We start from the raw sequence: 22,280 nt of genomic DNA, 5'->3' as shown, positions 1-22,280 counted from the left end.
CCTGGATCAAAATCTGTATTCTAACGAGAACCCTAGGTGATCTGAAGGCACAGCGAAACCCGAGAAGCACCGGTCTGGCCTGTGTTCGAATGAAAACCCTTCAGTGGCCCCTTGCCTGATGCAATGCACCAGGTGTTTCCTGGCACCGGCTGGGGACTCTGCACGGGTCCAGGTGCACCACGGCACACTGCTGGACGCCTCATCCTTGACACTGTGGAGACCTGAATGGTCACATGTGACCGCAGAAGCCATATCCTGTGGCTTCGGCTTTATGGCAAATAGAGGTTCTCTGACTCCATCCATGCCGCCGTTCACGTTTTCCTCCTGCTGGAAGGCCATTTCCCCTCTAGGCTGTTAGCGCGGTGTCTTTAGCCTTTCTGTGGACAAAGCTGGAAAACTCCCACATCAGGCCTTTGCGTCCAGCCCTCTGCCTGGACCGCCCCAGGGGCCGTCTGCCTCTGCCTGTCCTCTGCCTCCGTCCTGGGTGTCTGGGTCTGAGGCAGGGCCCCCTGCTTGGTCCAGTGGCTACATTTGGCTTCCAGAAGTGTCTCCTTCAGGCTTTTTCCTGGTGCCGTGGGCATTCGCCTGCACAGCTGCAAAAGGTTGCTACATTTCGGAGCAATCAGACAGCTTTGGAAACAGCAAGGTAGATCATTTTGATTTTTGTTTTACTTCCACCACGCAGCCACCCACCGGCATAATTCTAGGGTTGCCACTGCCTGCCAGAGCTCCCACCGACAATTTCCCCGCGTGGCCTCGCTCTGTACCCGTGCGTCTCCACCTCTTGTTTTCCGCTCGCTGCCCCCCAGATGCCCTCTCTCCTTCTGCCCTCCTCCGTCTCCCTTTCTTTTCCTTGCCCTCGGCTGGGCCCCTCATTTCACCAGTCTTGCGCTTCTCTTCATTTGTGTGCTGGCAGCTGCCTCAGGATCGTACTTATCCGTATCTTCCGCCAAGTGCAACTTTCAAAGCCTATCCACACATACCCGAGCGGGCCCGTGTCTCCATGGAGGAGGCCACAAGCTTAGCGCAAGTTCGAATGGCGTTTGTTTCCTCCAAACGGGTGCAACCAGAAGGGTCTTGGGGCCATAACAAGGCCGCAGCGTCCTTCCCTTCCAGAGTAAAAGAAGGGGACTTGGGTAGCAGCACAAAGGGTGCGAGCTAGACTCAAGAAGGCACTTCCTGCCGTTGCAAATGAAACACTAGCGAGGTTCCAGGGGAAGTTCCAAAGTAATTTGAAACAGGACAATTTTGGCATCTCTTGGGATGAGCTAGGTATTAGCTCTAGGAGTCTTTAGCTTTAGGGGATGGGGTCCGTGTAATCCATCTGGTCTTTGTCCCACGACCCGCTTCTCCCGCTGCCTTCCTTTCTATCCCCTGCCAAATTAGTATCTCCCCGGGTTTCTTATTCTTCTCTTCCCCACCCATAGGAAATTATAAAGTTCTCTACGCTCGCACTGTCTGACGTTGCAGCTACAAGCTACACGTGACCATTCAAATGTAAATTGATCACAGGTCAAGAAAATGTAAAATTCGGCTCTTCAGATGCACTAGCTGCATTTCGAGTGCTCAGTGGACACGTGTGGCAGGCAGGGGGCTACCACGCCGGACAGGACAGTGTTTTCCTCCTCGCGGAAAGTGCCGACGGGCAGCTGGTCTAGCGCGTTCCCTCCAAACGTGCACCAGGGAGCCTGGCACCAGAATGTCATCTCCTGGCTTCGTGGGCAAGGCTTGTCCTATCATTACGGGGTGTCTAGGAGGCTATGGAATCCAAACGTTCTTTAGCACCTCAAGATGGGGCCCAAAAGCCACAAGCAGCAGAATCAGTGCGGAGTTGTTCCCTTGCCTTCCCAGTCCTTGGGGGTCTGACCAGCTGCTTCTGTCTTTGTCTCGCTCCATCGGTTCCCTTGGTGACTGGTGACAGGACTGAGTCGGTGGCTGAGAAGATGTTGACCAATTGGTTCACTTTTCTGCTCTACAAGTTCCTCAAGGTATGATTGGATGTGGGGGTATCTCTGAGGGTACCCCCCTACCAGAGCCTGCATGCCCCCAAGCCCACATTCCCCACGGCCTGGCTCGTAGAACCCCACCAAGAAATGCGGTCCCCCCTCAGCACTGTCACTGGCCCCGAGGCGGCAGACTCCTGACCATCTCAGGAGACAGAGCCTCTGTCAGCCCTTGCGTGAGAGATACCATCCCCTGTCCCCCAGGCCGCTTTCTCCAGAGCCGTGAGAGCATCCCGCGTGAGCCCTAAAGCCAAGTTCCCCTTGTGAGCCCAAAACATTTCACCCCTTATTTCCTTGTTTTCCCTCTTCCTCCGGTCCTACCTCTCCCAGCCCTCAGGCCCATAAGGGTTCCAGGCTGGTACCTTGCAAGGCACGCTGCCCGTGTGTCTGGGAGGTAGAAAATCCGTTCCCCTCCAATCATTACCTGTTTTCTAAGGCTTTGGCACCACCAGGGACTGACCTCCGTCTCATGATGGGCAGGGGTGGGGTGGGGTGGGGAGGAGGAACAGAGAAGGGACAGGAGGCAGGGGAGGTGAAGAGGAGGGGGCGGACAGGAGGAGACAGGTGGTCGAGAGAGCTGAGAGAAACGCCCGTCTGAAGGGGGAGTTGGCACCAGAGAGGAGGACGGGGAGCAGGAGAGAAACGAGACAGAGGAGTGGAGAGCGGCCCTGTCCAGAGAAACGGGCTCCGGGGGGCTGGTCCGGCGTCCGCCCAGCACGACTCTTCTCTGTGTCCAGGAGTGCGCCGGGGAGCCCCTCTTCTCGCTGTTCTGTGCCATCAAGCAGCAGATGGAGAAGGGGCCCATCGATGCCATCACAGGAGAGGCCCGCTACTCCCTGAGTGAGGACAAGCTCATCCGCCAACAGATCGACTACAAAACCCTGGTAAGCCGGCCTCACGCCGCTGCCCATGCCCCTGGACAAGGGGCTCTGGTCCCACGCAGCCCCTGCCCAGCAGAGGGGATGGCTGAGGTGCTGGCGAGCCATCTGTCCTTACCTGCCGCACGGGCCCAGCCAAGCGTCCCACCTGTGCCTGTCACCCCCAGACTCCCTCAGTTACCGCCACACCGGGGCAGCTGGATTTGGGGGCCAGTCACTCAGGCACAGCTCAGCCACACTTCAGCAAAGACTAGTGTGGTTCCGGGCCAGTGCACTGAACGTGGGGTCCCAAGCCCTTGCCAACAGCTGGCTGGCTGATTCCCCAGAACAAACTCCTCATCAGGAATCCCAGTGTGGAGAGCGAAGGTTCCATGCAGAGCAGGTGGAGGCCAAAGGAGAGGAAACCGGAAAGAGTTCCTTATGTTTCAGAAGCCCAGCTCTGCCTACAGTCTAAGTGCAAATACGCCCATGACCCGAGCTATAGACCACAAGGCCGGGATAGACTAGTGGTTAAGGCGCTTGTCCAGGGAATGTAGGGATTCCCTCTGTCAAGGTTAGACCCCCTCTTCTAATAGCAGCTGTCACCCTAGGAGGCAGCCGAGCTCAGCATGTAGGAGCATGAGGTCTGGATTAGAGCCCTGACTCTGCTTCTGACCAGCTGGCTGATTTGGGGCAGATCCCTCAATCTCTCTGAGTTTGGGTTTCTTTATCTGGAAAAAAAAAAAAATGGAGGATAACACTAGAACTGATTTACCCGGGGATAACAACCGTGCATACCTCCCAAAGTTGTCCAGAGGATGGGGTGTGGTGAGGAGCACAAGGCAGGGAGCCCACTCTTTCCCGCCATGCCTGTCCAGCAGGCTGCCACTGTCCCTCCCAGCAGGGCGGGCACTCACACAGCTCTGGGCTCTTGTGTATGGAGGTGTGATCTCCCACCCGGCCTCCTCTAGGAAAGGGGGGGGGTGTGAAAGGAAGGAGGTAGAACGTAAGATCACAGATAAGCGCTGCAGGTGAAGCATGGGTGGCCTCAAGACCGGTGGACAGACAAAAGGATTTAAATGCACTTACGGGGAGATGAGACCCATGCAGGCTGGGCTGGCACAGGGCAGAGTCGGGCAGGAGCAGTGAGCCCAGGGCGAATCCCAGACCCCATGGCCAGTGGGGAGACAGCCCCTTCTGGCTGGGAATGATGCGCCTGTCCCCCTCCATCTTCAGAGGGCCGGCGAGGCGGGGAGGCACCCAGTGGGCATCTTGACAGACCTGCTGGGATGGGCTCCACTGGGGAAACTTCAGAGGAGCAGCGTGTGACCGAAGGCTTGGCTTCCTTGAGTCACATTCTGCTTCAGAGGAGAGAGTTAGAGGCTCTGATTAAAATGAGAAGGGGGGGGGGAACCTTCCCAAAATAGAGACCCCAATAGATTTTTTAATGAGCTAGAAGTACCATTGAAATGTCTCCTGCCTGATCTCCCCTGACCCCTTCCTTTCCCGTCCCATCCGTGGTTCCCCAATACTGAATCCAGCACCGTGAGCTGCAGTGATGCTCTGTCCCCAGATCGCAGCATCCTTCCTTCCAGAGGCCCCGGCTACTGTTCACACGCCAGCCTGGTTTCAGACGATGTCAGGAACTAGGAGTGGGTCAGGGGAGCGCAGCCATCAAGTGGAGAGACCTGGGGAAGAGGCGCCATGTGGAAAGGGGGAGGAAATTACCATTGTTTTGCCCGGGGAAGAAAGGGCTGCAGGGAGACAGGCTGCTACCACAGGCCTATGAAAGGAACTCCCAACAGGCAGAAGGGGAACAGCCCCTGGCTGGCAAGAAGGAAAAGGAAGCAAGCGTCTGAGACAAGACAGCCGCAGACAGGGCTTCCCCGGGGCCGGAGCCACCGAGATGAAGGGGTCAGATAAAAAGAGGGGAAGTCGTGGGATTCAGCAGTGCCGGAAGAGCCCTGGGCAGTTTGGGCCAACTGCTGCTGTCCTTGTCCTGGGCGGGAGGGGTACCACAAAGGAGACAGGTGCTGAGAGGCTCAGGGCTGCATCACGTTCTAGTTAGGTGCCCTCAGAGGTATTGAGTGATTAATTAGCTGGATACTAGAACTTGGGCTTGCGTGTTCTAGGGCCCTGCTGCTGGGAGTGGCTATTGCATCACCCAGGAGACTGCCAGGTGCTGGGTGCTCACCCGGGAGCTTGCTAGGTGCTAGACCACTGGATGCTTCCCTGCCACAGTGCAGAATCGCAGGCCCCACCCCAGACCTCCTGAGTCAGAATCTGCATTCTAACAAAACCCCTGAGTGATCCTATTCACATTAAAACACCAGAAGTACTGAGTTAGCAGGGAAAAAACCTCAGGCAGTTTGCTCAGAAACTAGCCAAGGGGCATAAGGAATGGGTGTTCTGGGTGGAGCTGTGGCTTGGCCGGTGGCCAGGCAGCCCTGTCCCTCAGTACTTCCTCTTCTTCTCTAGATGCCCCGATGCATCCCACGGGGTTCTCCTAGGGCCACCATGAACCCCTGGGGCAAGTAGAAACGTCAGAAGGGCATACTCTGGGGTGGGGCAGCCTCTGCCTCGAGGTTCTAGAGGGAGGAAACCCAGAAAAGGCTGCATTGCTCCTGGAGGAGGAGGCTGAGTCCAGAGCACAGGACGGCAGGGGCAGCCAGGGCAGCACAAGGTGGCAGGCTGTGCCCAGCCACGGAGGGGACAGCGAGGGTCCGGGAAAGCTTTAGAGCGACGGGCTGGGAGAGGGCTCAGAAGGGACCCATGGTCCAGAATTCCTTCCACCATTGTTTTCATTTTAGGACACGTTGAGGGTGAGAATCTGGATTTATAGATTTAGGAGGGTTTTTTTTCCTTCTTAATGGAAGAAGCATGTTCCTGTTTGAGCTCACAGCAGTCTGGCTGCTAATAAAAGGCAGGCGTCCAGGGGCCAGGGTTCTGATTGCAGCCACATGGAGCAGAAGGGGGTGGGGGAGGAAGCTGTCGTCTGAGTCTGCAGACATGTGACATCTGAGATCCGAGGTGGCAGGGGTGCAGGGAAACATCAGGGAGGGGGCATAGGGGGCTCAGGCGGCAGGGGCAGAGGGAGGGTATGGGAGCCCGGCGTGCCAGGCCGCCGAGTCCACCCGCGCCCCATGGCACCCACCCCACCCCACTGTGGCCGCCCCCCCCCCCAAGCATCCTGCACAGCCCCATCCACGTAGACAGAGTCCTCTCTGAGAACAGCAAGGAACGAGAAGCCTTGGGAAAGAGCCCAGAACTTTTTAAAGGAAAAAAAATACAGCTTGCTGCTTTAAGAAGAGGCTGAATTTTTCTGACTAGTTCCAGAAGGAGACTTTGAGGCCCTGGGCCAGGGTGACCACTTTCCCTTAACACAAGTTTGTGGGTGCAGAGCCAGGAAGGGATCTCAAGTGGTTTGAACCTGCACCTTTTTATTTTTAAAGAGCCCATTAAGCTTCTTATAGATTCTCCAACCTCCAGTCAGCCCGAGACCGTCACAAAAATCGAAGCTTATGAAATCTCTTGAGCAAGGAGCCAGATTCGCATGAGTGCGTGTACATTGAGAGGGAGTGACCGGGAGGATGGACCCACACACGTGGAAGGGGAGGGTTCAGAGGGCAACGGGCTGGGTGTGCTGCTGACACAGTGCCGTGTGCGTGGGAGAGAGAGCGAGTGGGGGTGTGTGTGGTGGTCTGAGGATGCCCCTGGGACTCGGCTCTTCCTGCTGCCCTCCCCCACGCGCCTCTGCTCCCCCTTCCCCAGGTGCTGAGCTGTGTCAACCCAGACAATGCCAACAGCCCCGAGGTCCCAGTAAAGATCCTCAACTGCGACACCATTACTCAGGTCAAGGAGAAGATTCTGGATGCCATCTTCAAGAATGTGCCCTGCTCCCACCGGCCCAAGGCTGCAGACATGGACCTGGGTGAGTAGGCTGTCCACCCAGGACTGTCCTGGGACCGGTCAGAAGCACCTCCTACAGACCAGGGGGGCCAGGGGGCAGGGGGCAGGCACCCCTCCGTGTCTGCTCAGTGAGTACTAGGCACACAGGGGACTGCCACCTGCTGGCAGCCCCACTGCCTCTGGTGTCCCATCGGCAGTGAAGGGGACGCAAGCTGAGTCTGTGTGGTCCAAGCTCCTGCCACCACCGTCATTAGCCCCCCCCGGGCCCTTCCCTTCCCCTCTGTTCTGTGCGTGTTGTTTTTGCTGACTACCTAAGGCAGGAGGGATCTGGGTCAGTGATGGAGGATGGAGAAAAAGAAGAGAGGAAAATGAGAGGTGACAGCCTGCTGGGGAGCCGGATGACATTTTATTTGAATGTTCCATGAATAGATCGCATAGCCTACATAAACAAGGGCATGCCAGTTAGGGCCAGCTGTACTGAGATCCAGTTACGGCTCGCCTGGGTGTTGAATGAGATATTGTCCCGGGGAGACCCTAGTGGGGAGCTCCAGGCTCCAAAGGGGCCAGGACTGTAGAGAGGCAGTTTGGCCTCGTGGCTCATTCTCACACCCGGATTGGAGTCCTGACGCTGCTAAGTTGTAGCTGTGTGACCTTGGTCAAGTCACTTAACCTTGCTGTATCTTAGTGTCTTTACCTGTAAAATGGAGATAATAACAGTGCCCACCTCACTGTAAGAAAGAAATTAGATGGTGCTTGTAAAAGCCTCTTAATGCAGTGCCTGGCCCGTAGAACCCACTCAGTACTCGCTGTTGTTACTGCGGATCATGAGAATAACACCAGTAAGGAAGTGCTGTGTGTCTGTTGATCCCGGGCATGGAGAGAAAGGCGTTTATGTGTATGTGCTTATGTCTGGAGATTTGTGGCAACGTGGGGGTAGGAGGGCCTCCAGAGGCCCCTATTCCATCCATCTGGCCTCTAAGCTGCCTTCAGTTAAGCCATCCAACCCAGATGGGCATCTATGCTATTTTCTAAAATCCAAAGGGAATTTTCATCTCCTCCTGCTGTGCCTGAAGACTCAGGGTCAGGAAGTTCCGCTCACTCACCTCAACCCTTTCTGCTTCGTTTAACCCCACCTCCTCTTGCTTGGCTCTCGGCGGGATGTGTTCTGCCCCACGCCCAGGGCTCTGACACCCAGGGAGAGACATTGGGCGAGCACGTGGTCCCCTTCCCTTGAGAGGTGTCTGTGTGCGTGCTGCTCTCACGGGAGAGAGTCGGTGGTGGTGACGTGTGTGCAAGCATGTCCACGCGTGCATCCCAGGGCACTGGGCACTCCAGTCAGAGTGAACACGTGTGTCTGCGTGCGGGTGACTCTGTTGCCGTGAAGATCCCACAGCCTGACATAGGGAAGGGGCTGCTACGGGACCAGTGGGAGGGAAACCGACTCCCGTGTTCCCCACCCCCAAACACCTAAGTGGGTGGCTCCATAATGGGTTTCTTGGGGAGAGTTGCGTTCACCCGGGATGCCAGGTAGCACCCACCACTCCTTTTGTTGATTTACGAAAGCCGCATCAGAGAGCTTATCTGTGCTTCTCGGTGTCCTTATCTGCACAGTGGGCGGGAGGGTGACCCTGACATCATGGGGCCAAGAGGAGGAGCTGTTGTAAGAACCTTCACGCCAGAAGGTGAGTTCGGAAAGGTGGTGTTAGAACACAGGAAGAGCTCCTGTGAGCAGGTGCATATAGGACTGTTGCTTCTCACGGTTGGGAAGGGGTGACTCCCCGGGAGGGAGAGCAGCAGGTGGCTTCGTAAGCCTCTACCTGAAGCACCGAGACAGAGTTTTTGCTCCGGAACTCCTCTCTTCCTTACCAGAACAGGGCAGATGGGTGGTAAAGAACACTACCTCCTGTGGTGGTTCAAACACTTAGTAGATTTCAGGAAGGGCGGGAGCCAACGTTCTCCAGTGTCCTCTCCACCCCAAGCTCAGGGGGCAGCGGCCGGAAGCAGATTCAGGGGCCACACCTTCTGCACCTGCTTGATTTCCTGGAGGGAGAAATCCAGTTTCACGGTTCAGGATCTCTCTCCCTCCCTGGAATCTGCACTGCCCCCCGCCCCAGCTTGGGAGGGGAAGGGGCCGCTTCTTAGCCTTAGAAAATTGCTCCCCTAAAAGGCCTGGAGATGCAAATGCCGGGCAAAGCAGAGCATTAATGAGAAGATATAAAGCATCCGGCAGCCATCGCGGTGAACCATTTGGAGCGAAAGTGGCAGCCTCAGAGCACCTGTGGCTCCTCCCACCCCCCCAAGGCGGAAGGACCTTGCAGCAAAGCAGCCAAGACTGCCCCCCGGGGTGCACATTCTCGAGCAACAGGCTGCTTCCCAGCAGGGGCGGGGTCTCCTGTGACTCACCGCCCACCACGGCTGCCCACGTTTCAGGTCCCAAGACAACAAAGAGGGCACCCCTCCCATGGGAGCTGCTGCTGGGAAGGACCCAGGAGCTACCCTGGAGGGATGAGGCCTCCGACAGCAGGGACAGACAAGGGGGAAAGCCAAAGAAGTGGGGACCTCAGGCGGTTCGAGCCTCAGGGCCCCATCTCCCTAGGGGAGGAGCCTCTTGCTGGACTCCTCATAAAGGCCCCCTGTGGTGGGTGCTTTTCTGAGGAAGGTCCTTTTTTCTATGAGATCCAGGGCTTGGAGCCGCCCCCAAAGCTCTGGCCTTCTTTCTCCCAAAGCCACATTGCATAACAAGGAAGTGGGGCCTCCTCAGAGATCCAGATGCTTTTTCCACATGATTCACCTCAGCCTCGTGCCCCCAAGGAGAGTTTTTCCGCATCATGTAGGTGATGGTGCTTGAAACGCCTAAAAGCAATTTCCAAATGTAAGGTGTGATTACTATCAAAAATTAATTTATGCCAAAGGGACATAACACATAGGCACGGAGGGGACTCAGACCCATGCTCTGGACAGAGGCAAGATAGCCAAGCATTCTCCTTTCATCCTCCACCCCCGCCCCCACAACCCCCATAGGAGGGCATTGGGCCAAGACTGCCTTCCCCCTCCCGATGCCAGCTAGCCCCTGGCAAAGCAGGGACACCTGTCTAAGAACAGCTCAGAAGGGGACAAAGACATTTTAAGCCACCCCTGTCACCGTCCTAAGTAAATCCAGCCCCAAACACTTCTTCCTGCCTTTCATCATCACCCCTGGCCTGGCCCCTCATTCCAGACACTTCCATCCACTGCTCCTCAGACTGAAGTTCTCTCACCTCCCCACCCCACCCCCATCCACCCTTTCCCTAGACCTTTCCAGGTGTTAAGCAACCAAGATGGGGAATGTATTAGTCAGGGTTCTCCAGAGAAAGAGAACCAATAGAATGTACACAGAGAGAGAGGTTTGTTTTAAGGAATGGCTCGCGTGATTATGGAGTCTTAGTCCGTTTGGCCTGCTATAACGTGATACCATGGACTGCATGGCTTATGAAGAGCAGAGATTTCTTTCTCGCAGCTCTGGAGTCTGGGAAGTCCAAGATCAAAGTGCTGACAGGTCTGGGTCTGGTGAAGATCGCTTCCTGGTTCATTGGTGATGCCTTCTTAGTGTGTCCTCACATGGCAGAAGGAACAAGAGAGCTCTCTGGGGTCTCTTTGACAAGGGCACTGATTCCATTCATGAGTCTCCACCTTCATGGCCTTTTATTTGACATAGAACCCACCTCCAAATCCCATCGCATTGGGGGCTGGGATTTCAACATGGTAATTTTGGTGGGACTCAACCATTCAGTCTATAGCAAGGGGGCTGGCAAGTCCAATGTCTGCAAGGCCGGCTGGCAGGCTGGAGACGCGGCGAAGAACCCACCCTGCAGTTCAAGTCCAAAGGCCTTCTGCTGGCAGCATTCCTTCTTGCTCACAGGAGGTCAGTCCTTTCTTGTCTTCAGGCCTTCAGCCCAGTGGATGAGGCCCACCTACCTTATGGAGGGCAATTCACCTTACTCAAAGCCCACCGATTCAAGTGTTAGTCTCATCTAAAACAATTCACAGAAACTTCCAGAATAACGTCTGACCACATAACTGGATGCCTAGGCCCAGCCAGCTTGACACATAAAATTAACCATCACTGGAGCCAAAATGAAGGACAGGAAGGCCTGCTTTCATTTCCGTCTGTTGGAATCTAGGGAAGGAAGGAAGGAAAGATACCACAGGGCAGGGGTCTGGGGCTGTGCTGGGGCAGCTACAACTTCCGGAGCTCTCAAAGCACAGTGGCAACGGTACCCCACTCTTGTTACACACGAGGCTGTCCTCACCACGTTTATGTCCCTTTCCACCCCTGGGGCACTAAACTCTTCCACAAATGTATCAGAAGAGCCTAACTTGGGGCAAGCTCTGTGCCAGGCATGGGATGTACCAGTGTGAGCGGGATGATTTCCTCATTTCTTCACACAGGACACCCCTCCCTCTGAGCCGTGGGACTTTGTCTCAGTAAACTGGAAATCGTTGGTGCCATTCTGTTCCACGGCACGGGACAACCCGCCACTCAGAGACACAATGCCTGGGCCCTGGTCACACAGCAGGAAGGTGGAGAGAACACCCATTTCCTCCCCATACACTCGCCCCGCCCCGTGGACCTTGACCTCCAGAGATTCCTCTGGTTTCATGCAAATGCTCTCTCATAGCCCCCCCGGAACTCTGGAATGCTCTGCCACCCCCTCTGTCTTGCCGTTCAAGGTTCAAGTCATGCTGTAAGGATATATATTTTTTTTCAAACGAGTAATTCCTGCATGCAATAAAAAGATACACTATCTTCTGAATGAAATATAAAGAGTTCACAGCAGCTGTCTCCCCAGTTTGCATTTTCCGCTGCAGCTGATAGGAAGGACAGATAAAGATAATGGGATTTTTTTTTTTTCCTTTCTTCTTTCACCTCCCTCTCTCCCTGGAAGGTGGAAGTGTAACAAATTGGATTGTGAGTGTGTCTGTCCTTTGTGCTTGGAGCCGGGACCAGGGCATCGGGCTGCCAGGCAGGAGCTGCGAGGGAGAGGTCAGAGCCACCAGCTCTGTCTTGGTGCCGTGCGCCGTGCATATGAACCCCGGGCCCCTTCTCCTCCTCCCCAGTGCCCACCACCTGCCTTCTCCACTCTTCTCTGACCTTGCACACCGCAGCCCCGCTGGACGGCCACCGGAGCCTCTGTGTCCCATACTCAAGAATGTCCATTAAGCCCTAGCTCCTGTGTCCTAAACTGAGTAGCAGAGCACAGCCTCCTTCTGCCTTCAGCTCTCCAGACTTCCCCCAGATAGCAACAACTCGCCAGTGCAGGGCACTTTACAGTTTACAGAGACCTAGTACCTTAAATGCAGACGGCAAGTTCTACCTGAGAATTTCGTCTACTTCTTCTTCTTTTTTTTTTTTAATGTTTGTTTGTTTATTTTGAGACAGAGAGAGAGCACGCGCATGCAAGCAGGGTAGGGGCAGAGAGAAAGGGAGAGAGAGAATCCCAAGCAGGCTCCATGCTATCAGCGCAGAGCCCAAAACGAGACCCGATCTCACGAACCGTGAGATCAGGATCTGAGTTGAAATCAAGAGTGGGGTGCTCAACCGACTGAGCCACCCAGGCGCCCTGGGAATTTCTTCTTTTAAGCACCTACCTCTTGTTGTAGTTCGGCTATTTTATATTTTAGAACTTGCTCTCACAATAAATAAAATACTTCCTTTTCTTTTTTTTTTTTTTTTAAAACAAAACATAGTTAGACAGTACCCCCTCCCATTCCTGGGTCAATTTCCCAACCTTGTTTGCAGTGACAGTCTGATCCTGTCATGGCCCCTCCCCGTTCTGCTTTGACACACGTTCCCTACCCTGCTGAGTTGCTGGGAGTTGAGGGTCCCAGGGTCCCCTGCCAGGTGTCTCCTTGGGGTTCACCGGTCAACAGGTGTGCAGCAGAACCCATGTCTCCTCCAGCCCTCTGCTCAGGGTCCTGTCTTTGGGGGCAGAGCAGGCGCTGTGCAGGTTGGCTGTGCTCCTGGTGAGAGCCTGCTCCCCGTGCCCCCAAGGTGAGACAAGGTGGCCTGGGGTGGCAGCTCAGGCATCCACCGGGAAGGTCCCCTGTGGATCAGGAGGGCTGGCTCAGCCAGTTCTGATGAGTCTGCCTCTTCCCCTGCCCATCTGGGTCAGCCTTTCTCAAAGCTTCTGTGATAGATCTGAGGAGAGGTGCTGATAGGAAGAATGGAAAGGGGGGGGGGGTTGCAAGCCTTGAGCCCCCACCCTAAGGTAAAATGAAGTGCATGCATGAATGTGTGTGTGCCTACATCTATGAGTGTGTGAGTGTGTGCACGCATGTATATGTGTGCCCGTGCACACACGTGCACACACACACACAAGGGAAACAGCTTGTGCAGGTTTGTGCTCTACGTAGGGTGTGTCCCTCAACATAGCACCTGCTGGGAGGCAGGGGAACCTCCAGGAGCAAGGCCAATGATGTGCTTGGGGCCAGTGCCTCCTTCCAGGGATTTCCTGCACCAGAATCCCTCCCTCGTCTATGCCCCAGCTTCCAGCTATTCCCTCAGCCACCTTCTCAAAACTTGGGGGACATGCCGTGGTGCTCCCATCTCCTCTTCCCTGAGAATTTCCAAGCACTGTGTGGTCTATCTCCTGAACACCCCCTACGTCTGTACCCCAGTCCCTACTGCTTAGCTCGGGCCCTCACCATCCGCCTTGGCCAAGGGCAGCCATCCTTGGTGGGGCTTCCTACCTCCGTGTCCTTCAAGAGCTCCCCCCTTCTCATCCACCCTGTCTCCCTGCCCTGGAGCTCACCCCCAGATGCCTTAGCCTGGCTTGCCAGATCTTTCTTACCCCACTTCTGCCTTGCACATGGCTCTCCAGACTCCCAGCCTCTCCTTTCCACTGCCTCCCACACTGACACACATCTACAGGTCCCCAGAAGCATCACATAAGTGGCATCTTCGGACCAGAGCACCCGTCCTCCTGGCCGCCCAACCCTCAGCCCAACAGCCATCCCTGGACCCAGCCCCCCCCAGACGCTGCTCATTCTCCCCCCTACCCCCCCCCCCCCGATCCCAGGGCCCCCGATTCGTCCTGCTTCCTCACAGCCTTCCCCTAGAGAGCCCTTCAGGAGCCAGGGCTTCAGTCTGATGAAGCGTCATGTTGTGCTAGCACAGGACCTGGCACGCTGTGGGCACTGAGCAGACGGTGCTGGAGTGGGCGAGTGTGAATGGGGCTCTGAGGTTTCCTGGATCTGGATTTTCAGCACGGGGGCCGCAGGAGATGCGTCTTCCCAGATGTGCTGGTCCAGAGCATGCCCTGTCTCAAGATTCTCTGGGGCCATCTCTGAGCTCAGTGTCTCCCATCATTTGGTGTCTGGAGGTATTTTCTGGTCCCTCCCTGTGCCCCAAGGGCAGGCAAAGCTGTGTGGAGGCTACGCACTCACCCGGAGGATGCTGGCCATCGGCCCAGCTGTCCCATCACCCCTCAGCTACTCTAACAGGGCCACCTCATACATACATAGCAAGGTGTGGACACAAAAGAGAGATATTTTTAGCACTGTTTTTATAGGCAAGACAGAAGGAGCCTATCTGGTGAAGAGAGTGCTGGACTTGGGATTGAGAGGCCTGGTTCTATTGATTTGCATTACCATCATTAACACGGAGCGTGTGTCGAATATACAACAATACACAGGGTGCAAAATGAGATACGTCCTTGCTCAGGGGCTTCCTGAGGATGACCTAGCCAGCCACACGCTGCCAAGGGCACGAGGCCGCTGTCCTTCAGATCTGAAGGTGGCAGGCCTGCCTTACCCTCAACCGGTGCAGCCGGCCCTTGGGTTCCTCACTGCTGGGCAAGGACGGTATTTCCGGAAGCCAGCTATGGCCTGCGAAGGGTGGACACTCTGAGATGGGGAGAAGCCAGCCGCTTTGGGCTTTGACCTTGTCCCTTCCTGGTTCTGGCATGACTCCGTAGAGCCCCAGTTCCTGCCTCTGTTGAGACAAGGTCACGAAGCTATGCAAGAGCACTCCAGAAAGCCGAACCCATGTCTGCTCTCCTGATTTTCTGGAGACATTCCATGATGAGTCTGGGAAGAAAAGAGAGACCATGGCTGATGTGGATGAGGGATTTCAGGAAAGGAAGGAAAGTGTAACACAGAAGCAGAAATGTGTTCAGGCCAGCAGGTAAAACTAAGGACTCCGGCCAAGAAGAGTGAGTTTCAGGAATGAGTTTCCAGGTTAGCCCAGGTTAAATTACTCGGCACCGCACCGGGCAATCCCCTGCCTTCCTGCTGCACTCCGAGTCCCCGCCTCTGCTGGGGGTCAGCTTGGCCGGCTCCCCATGGCCTGGTTCTTTCTTGTAGCCCAGGGCTGGAGTTGCCAAAACCAGGCTCCCTCCTCCCTGGGTTTCCATCCATTAGGACTGATTTGGGGGGCGGGACAGAGAAGTTCACTGTTTTATCTTCCTTCTATTTCAGCGGGATGGAAAGCAAATCCAAGTTTTCTCTTTTTTTTTTTTTTAAGTTTATTTTTATTTATCTTTGAGAGAGAAATAGAGAGTGAGTGGGGGAGGGGCAGAGAGCGAGGAGACAGAATCCCGAGCAGCTGACAGCACAGAGCCCGATGCGGGGTTCGAACTCACAAACCGTGAGATCACAACCTGAGTTGGACGCTTAACCGACTGAGCCACTCAGGTGGCCCACCTCCCCCGATTTTTCTGTGTGAGAGGTAACGAGAAGAAACAGGTTCAAGAGATCTAAAAAGCAGGGCTAAGTGCTCCCCTTGATTCCAGCTCACCGTCCTCGTGTTGGTACTTGGGGGAATATCCATAACTTTTTGAGATAACTGCTAAAAGACTTGGTTTTATGGACAGAAAGCTGCTGGGGCCTGAGGGACACTGCCTTCTCGGATTCCTAGATCTCCCACGTCTAGAGAACACGCAGGGCACGCACGAGGGCTCCTCTCATGTCACTGTATCCAGATGACCTAGTCCAGTGTCCTGCCCAGAGAAGGAGCCCAGTTAGTGCCCGTGGAAGAGAACTCAGCTGGTTATCAGAAGGAGCAGTGGCCTGAGGATAAGGACTTCTGCATCTGTCTTCCCAACCTGTTTCTCTAATTTCCTGGTCATAACACTGGAAGAATGAGTGACAATAATTTGAGACAACTTTCCTTCGGGCACTGGCTTTGCCTGGCTGTGTTTCTGAAGAGTTCAGATCAACCTTTGACCCAGGTTGCTAAGAGAGTAGTTCACAGTTCCCCTTTAACTGCAACTCACTGCCCACTGTGAGCACCAACACAGAGGCAGAAAATTCTTTTGTACTGCCTAGAAAATAGGCCACCATCACTCACTCGCTCATTCTTCTCCTTCCTTCCTTCATTCATTCACTTATTCATTATTCTTTTAATAAATACTCATCAAGTACATACTGTGTCCCTGGTGCTGGGCCAGCACTGCTGGTAGACATTTAGCAACATCAAATTTTTGTACTCCCAAGGACAAGCCATCATTCCTTGACTGCCCTGGGGGAAGCATAGCCATACTCTGCCCTACTTTTTTTCAGTTGGGAACACAGATACAGACTGATTTTCATTTGCTTACATAATTATTGGACATGACTCAGAAACAAGGCTGCTGAGTACAGCTGCACAGGCTGCACACTGCACAATTTCAAGGGGAGCTGTGCAACCGGGAAGCGTTCCATCGGGCTCCAGAATCAGTCACCAGCTCTCATGGCTTAGTCCACCAGGCTGTGTGGCTTGTTCAGATCCTACTGAGATGTGCTACAACTCCATCAGCAAACAATGCCAGGGTAGCTGCTAAACCAGAAAGCTGGTCCCCATCTAGTCCTGGCAAGCCCACAGCCACTTCAGTGGAGGAGACCTTCTTCTCCCTTAGGAGAAGCCAGTGGACCTAATATCCCAGCCAGTGGACCTAATATCCAGAGTCCTCCCCTCCTTCTCCCCCAATCCCTGTGTGGGAGAATGCAGAACACTGTCTTCCGTGCCCCCAAGCTGTCTCTGTACTGTTCCTGCCATGCAGCCTCTGACTTAATAGCCCTGGAGCTATTCACCAGGCAAGCAGGAGAGACCCCAGAGGCTTTGTCTTTTGGGACTGGGGTAGAGCATGCCACTGCCATATTCCTTAGCCCCAGGCTGGGCTTCACCAAGAGTCGGACTGTACCACGTATCAACTGGCTGACCAGGGGCCAGATATTCTACTTCGTGTTCCCCACCACTCAAAAATGCGTGCATCCGCCCATACCCACATAAAATGAAAAACAAAAACAAAAAAAAAACACAACCAACAACACACTGCCCTCGAGGTGCCTCAGTGGGGCATTTCCCCTTTAGTCTATTACCCTACCTGCCCCGAGGCTCTAATCCTTGCGCTCAACTCCAGCCATGCCTTCAACGGCACTAAGTGATAGGCAGTGCCCAGGGACCTTCACTCCAGTGAACGTGCACGATTATCCTCATGCTCTCATTCCTCGGGCGGCCTGATGCTACATGAAGCTTTAAACCAGGCAGCAGACAAGCCCACGACCTCGAGCAGGGACTGGGGTATTACGAGCATCTCTGCTGCCCCTCAGGGCAGGCAGCTCTCTTTCTGGGACTGTCTTTCATCCACAGCACTGGTCATGCCAAGTGCACAAGGCAGGGAGGAATCGGTGCCCTCTGCACCGCAGATGTGGCCAGTCATGGGCCCACAGCTCAGCCTTGACCGGAGGGGACAGCGGGGCTGGGGGTGGGGTCTGAATCGGGTCTCTGTAAGCCATAGGAGAATCCACAGCGGGGTCAGGCAGGGATGTCAGGTGACTCCAGCACCCGACTGTGCTCCGTGAATCCCAGGGCTCTTGCACGTTTCAGGAGTACTGGCGTCTGTGCGGCGTTGAGCGGGGTCGTGATTGCCTGGAAGCCAGATTCGTGGCTTCCTGGCTGGAACACATGTTGCATTTGAATTTAAAAGGCCGTTTTTTCCTCTCTGGTGTGTGTATGTGAACATACGTGCGTGTGTGGGTGTGCACGTGCCCCTGCACTCGAGAGCTGGCGTGCGCCTGGGTCTCCGTGCGCACACATTTCAAGACTGGAATGTGCAGTCCTTCGTCTGCATGTGATTTGTACCATGGGTGGTGATGGCAGTTTGGTTGATGGGAAGCAGTCCCCTGCTTCCCCGTGCGGGAGCCATCAGAGAGCCTGTGTGTCGGTGGTGCCTGGGCCCCCGAGGAGAACGTATGGATAGAAGTATATACCTAAAGCATCAGATAATGAGGTGTTGGATAGATCACCAAGACGCAGGTATTTACATTAAGTCCGTGGGGATGGGGCTGGTCCCGGGCACGAGAATGGGTTTTGCTGATCCCTCCACGTGCATTTACCCGGCCTCCCTGCCAAGGGTGCGACCTACCTCCCAGCTTTCAGGTGCAGGACACAGCCCTGCAACAGGACCAGGGTGCACAGAGACTGAACCTGCAGCCTCTCCTTAGCTCAGAGACCTTGCAATCGAGCAAATGAGCCTGTGGCGGTGATGATGCCGCCTGGCATTTACTTAGCGTTCTTAAATGCTTTGACCTGCCTCATTCACTCAGCCAGTTTTTATAAGCACTGCTCACGGATGTGGCCGCTCGCAGCGGACAGGTGAGCAGGGGAGGACAGGGGATGTCATCCCACTTGTGGCACACAGTGCGTTGGGATGAGAACCGGGGCTGGGACCCAGGGCGCCTCTGCACTGAGAGCTTCTGCACCCCTCCTCAGGGGGTGTCTCGTAACACCTGTTGGTCCACGGATGCACCCTGGAGATCATGCATTGTAGTTGCCCGCACAGGGGTCCTTGGGAGCACCGCAGGGAGCTGTCCTTGGGAGCACAGGGGCCGAGGGCCTCTCTGAGATGCATCTGCTCTCCCTACAGAGTGGCGACAAGGAAGCGGGGCGAGGATGATCCTACAGGATGAAGACATCACCACCAAGATTGAGAATGACTGGAAGAGGCTGAACACGCTGGCCCATTACCAGGTGGGGTGACTGCACAGGAGGGATGGGGCTGGTAACCTTCCGTTCCCTCAGAGTCTCAGTCCTTGAAGGATGGGGTCACCCTGAGGCCGGACACCAAGCCCTGCAGCCACCTCTCCGCCGGGACTTCTGATCCCTTAGCGACCCAGGGAAACTTGGTGTCCGTCAGCCAGGAAACCCTGACCTCTTTGGAGATGGGATGCCAACATGCGTGCTTCTGGCAGGGCGTGCTTCCGGCGGGGTGTGGGCAAGTGCCCAAGAAAAGGCCTTTCTTGGATGATCCCTGGGGCGTAAGGCCGGGTGCTCTCCCAGGGAAGCCTCGGGATGGAGGGTGCTGGTGAGACGCTCTTGCCAGAGTTGCTCTAAGAGTTAGCCACGGCGTAGGATGCTATTCAGCGTTCAGGTCTGTCTTGTTTCATCGAAGAAAGCCGACCGCCTCCAAAGCCCCCCCTGTTCTTGGTGAGGCACTGATTGCCCCTGATATCCAAGTAAATTCCTGTTGTCCTTATTTCCTCAGGTGGCAGAGTTTCTGTGCCCAGTCTCTTGTAAGCCTTTTCCTTGTAGGTGCCAGATGGCTCTGTGGTGGCTTTAGTGTCCAAGCAGGTGACAGCCTACAATGCCGTGAACAACTCCACAGTCTCCAGGACCTCGGCAAGTAAATATGGTGAGTTCTGCCAATCGTCCTGGGGAGGAGAGGATGCCCGAGCTTGTTGTGGTGATCGTCACATTAACAGCACCGCTGAACAGCACTGGACCCCCGGACAGGGACGGGGAGAGGGAGGCGGGCAGGCTGACCACGGCTGGGGAGAGCCCGAATGGGGAGGAGTCTCCTCGTTCTGGAACTCTGGTGCAGGAACAGGACTTTCAGCCTTGAAAACAAGAAGAAAATCTAACCTTCACGAGCACCTCACAGTCTACAACACGGTGCTTTCATTTTTGCGGTCTTCATTATCGCACGTCATGTTCGTGACAATCAGCGAATTAAATAATTATTATTTCCCCCTATTATGCAGATTAGCAAATTATAACTCAGATGCTCAGAAGCTACACAACACGTAAAGGTCACACGGTTATGAAGCGGCTGAGGGAAGGTGCAGACCCAGGGCTCCAGCTCCGGGGTGCGGGGTGGGGGGAGGATGCTGGGTCCGGGCCGGGGGCCCCCGGTGCAGCCCTGTTCTGCCTCCACCTGTGTGCTTTGGGGCCAGCTGCCTGACCGCCGTAAGACCTGGTTCTCTTACCAGCAAAACTGGAGAGGAAAAAATGACCAATTCCCCAGGATCACTGTGAAAAATCAGTAGTAAACATACAGTGGTGCCCGCACACAGTAGGACCTTTTCTGCTCCACACTCATTTCGCCACAGCCCACAGCAAGCCAGTGGGAAGATCTGGCCCGGGCCAGAGGGGAGGATGCAGGTAAGCAGGTGACAAGGTGATCACTCAGCTGCTCCACGGCATTAAGGGAAACACAGCACACGTCCTGAGACATCACCTCAGAACCCTTACCAGGGAAAGTGTAACGACGGACAGGCTGATAGTCTTACAAACTGAATAATTAAGGGCTGGAGAGATGCAGGTACAGGAGGGGGAGGAATCTCAGCGGGCCAAGTAGCCGCGGAGGGTTTCCCGGACGTGGCGAGAAAAGCATCCCACTCGCAGGGAATGGACCGACGCAAGGCAGGCAGCCAGCAGCACCCGCAGATCGCAGGCAGGATCAGACGGTATTGGCCACGGCCGGAATGGGGGGCGTGTGATGGGTCATGGAAGGGCCTCACACACGCGGGGTCATTGCCTTGGCAGAAAACATGATCCGATACACCGGCAGTCCTGACAGCCTCCGCTCGCGCACACCCATGATCACCCCCGACCTGGAGAGCGGAGTCAAGATGTGGCATCTGGTGAAGAACCACGAGCACGGGGACCAGAAGGAGGGCGACCGGGGGAGCAAGATGGTGTCTGAAATCTATCTGACGCGTCTGCTGGCCACGAAGGTATGGGGCTTCAGACGGGCTTCGGGGCACGTGTGGGGTGTGGGAAGGAGAGTCATCAGCCCACAGAAATGCCAAGCTGGCGGATGCCTAGCATCTGTGCTCGCCCCACCCGTTATCCACTCAGCCCCAGTGCTCTTTCCCAGCACCGAAACTCAGAATCCTCAACCTCGCGCTTCAGGCAAGCCCCGCGCGTGCATCGGTGTGCAGCCCGAAGCACTGCTTCCATCCTGCTCTGTGCCCCGTTCCCAAATATGGAGACACTAGCCACATCTGTTCATGTTCTTCTGTCATGCCTGTGAGAGAATGCCTCCTTCTCAAGGGTGTCACATACGACCCCTAGTGAGGCAAAGTGGGGCTCCATCAGTGACTTTCCAGGCACCATTTCTTCTTTTTTTTATGTTTTTATTTATTTTTGAGACAGAGAGAGACAGAGCATGAGCGGGGGAGGGGCAGAGAGAGAGGGAGACACAGAATCCGAAGCAGGCTCCAGGCTCCGAGCCGTCAGCCCAGAGCCCGACGCGGGGCTCGAACTCACGGAACGTGAGATCGTGACCTGAGCTGAAGTCGGACGGTCAACCGACCGAGCCACCCAGGCGCCCTTCCAGGCACCATTTCTGATCCCGGTTCTGGGAACATTGTGTGCCTGCGCTCAGCCCTTCAACTTGTGAGGCTGGCCTCCGCTCTGAGCTCTGCAGAGCTGACTGTGTAACTGCTCATCAGCCAGCGTGAATGATGCCCAAACAAAACCAGCAGATTGTGTTTGTCTGCTCCGACCGAGTGAGTTGTTCGTTAGCATTTGTGAAAAGTGCTAAAATAACACCACCAAAGGGTGTTAAACCAACCCATGTTGTTGGCAGAGGAAGGCTCGCTTAGGTCCAGTCATCAGCATTATATCTATTTTCCACGTGCACGGGAAATTTAAAGCTGTTGGAGGAAGGTGAAGACTGTAGGAGACTTGATGCAGGCACTTGCCCAGCCTCCCCGCTCTCCCCCTCCCCAGCAGGCCACGCACCCTGCCCTCCCTGCCCCTCTCCTGGTCTGCCGGGCAGATCTGAGACCCTGTCCTGAGAGCTCCCTGGGTGGAGCTGTGTTCTGAACCAGTCCCCCTCCGCAGGGCACGCTGCAGAAGTTTGTGGACGACCTGTTCGAGACCATCTTCAGCACGGCGCACCGGGGCTCGGCCCTGCCCCTGGCCATCAAGTACATGTTCGACTTCCTGGACGAACAGGCCGACAAACACGGCATCCACGACCCGCACGTCCGCCACACCTGGAAGAGCAACTGGTGAGGGAGGCCGCCGCCCCCGCTTCCTCTGCAGGGACCCGGAGCAGGCCCTGCGTCTGGGCCTCCCTGCCCTCTCCTACTGCGTCCGCGCTGGCTTCCTCTCTCACTTCCCTCCACCCAAAGCATCCTTGTTTCCTATCCATCAGTCGAGCAGGTTGCAGACACTTATTGAACCAAGTAAGTGAGCGAAAACTTAACACGCCAAATGTTGCCACCAGACCCCTGTCACACCCAGAGTATGCCCGACACCGTG

General features: G+C 55.4%; 1 protein-coding gene across 1 annotated transcript in view; it reads left to right on the top strand.

The window, feature by feature from the left end:
- The window catches only part of PLXNA4 (plexin A4), a 178,573-nt gene that overhangs the window by 142,008 nt on the left and 14,285 nt on the right, over nt 1-22,280 (top strand). The window contains exons 22-28 of the mRNA XM_047095252.1: nt 1,922-1,988; nt 2,741-2,887; nt 6,632-6,791; nt 18,655-18,758; nt 19,320-19,419; nt 20,553-20,743; nt 21,858-22,027. Coding sequence (XP_046951208.1) covers nt 1,922-1,988; nt 2,741-2,887; nt 6,632-6,791; nt 18,655-18,758; nt 19,320-19,419; nt 20,553-20,743; nt 21,858-22,027 — 939 coding nt within the window. The remainder of the gene's footprint in view (nt 1-1,921; nt 1,989-2,740; nt 2,888-6,631; nt 6,792-18,654; nt 18,759-19,319; nt 19,420-20,552; nt 20,744-21,857; nt 22,028-22,280) is intronic.

This window comes from Lynx rufus, unplaced genomic scaffold, assembly GCF_022079265.1.
Source record: "Lynx rufus isolate CCGP_SWC_20201006 ecotype Redwood Valley unplaced genomic scaffold, mLynRuf1.p SCAF_4, whole genome shotgun sequence".
Taxonomy (NCBI): Eukaryota; Metazoa; Chordata; class Mammalia; order Carnivora; family Felidae; genus Lynx; species Lynx rufus.
The sequence above is the reverse complement of the archived record's forward strand: the minus strand, read 5'-3'. Positions and strand labels throughout refer to the sequence as shown.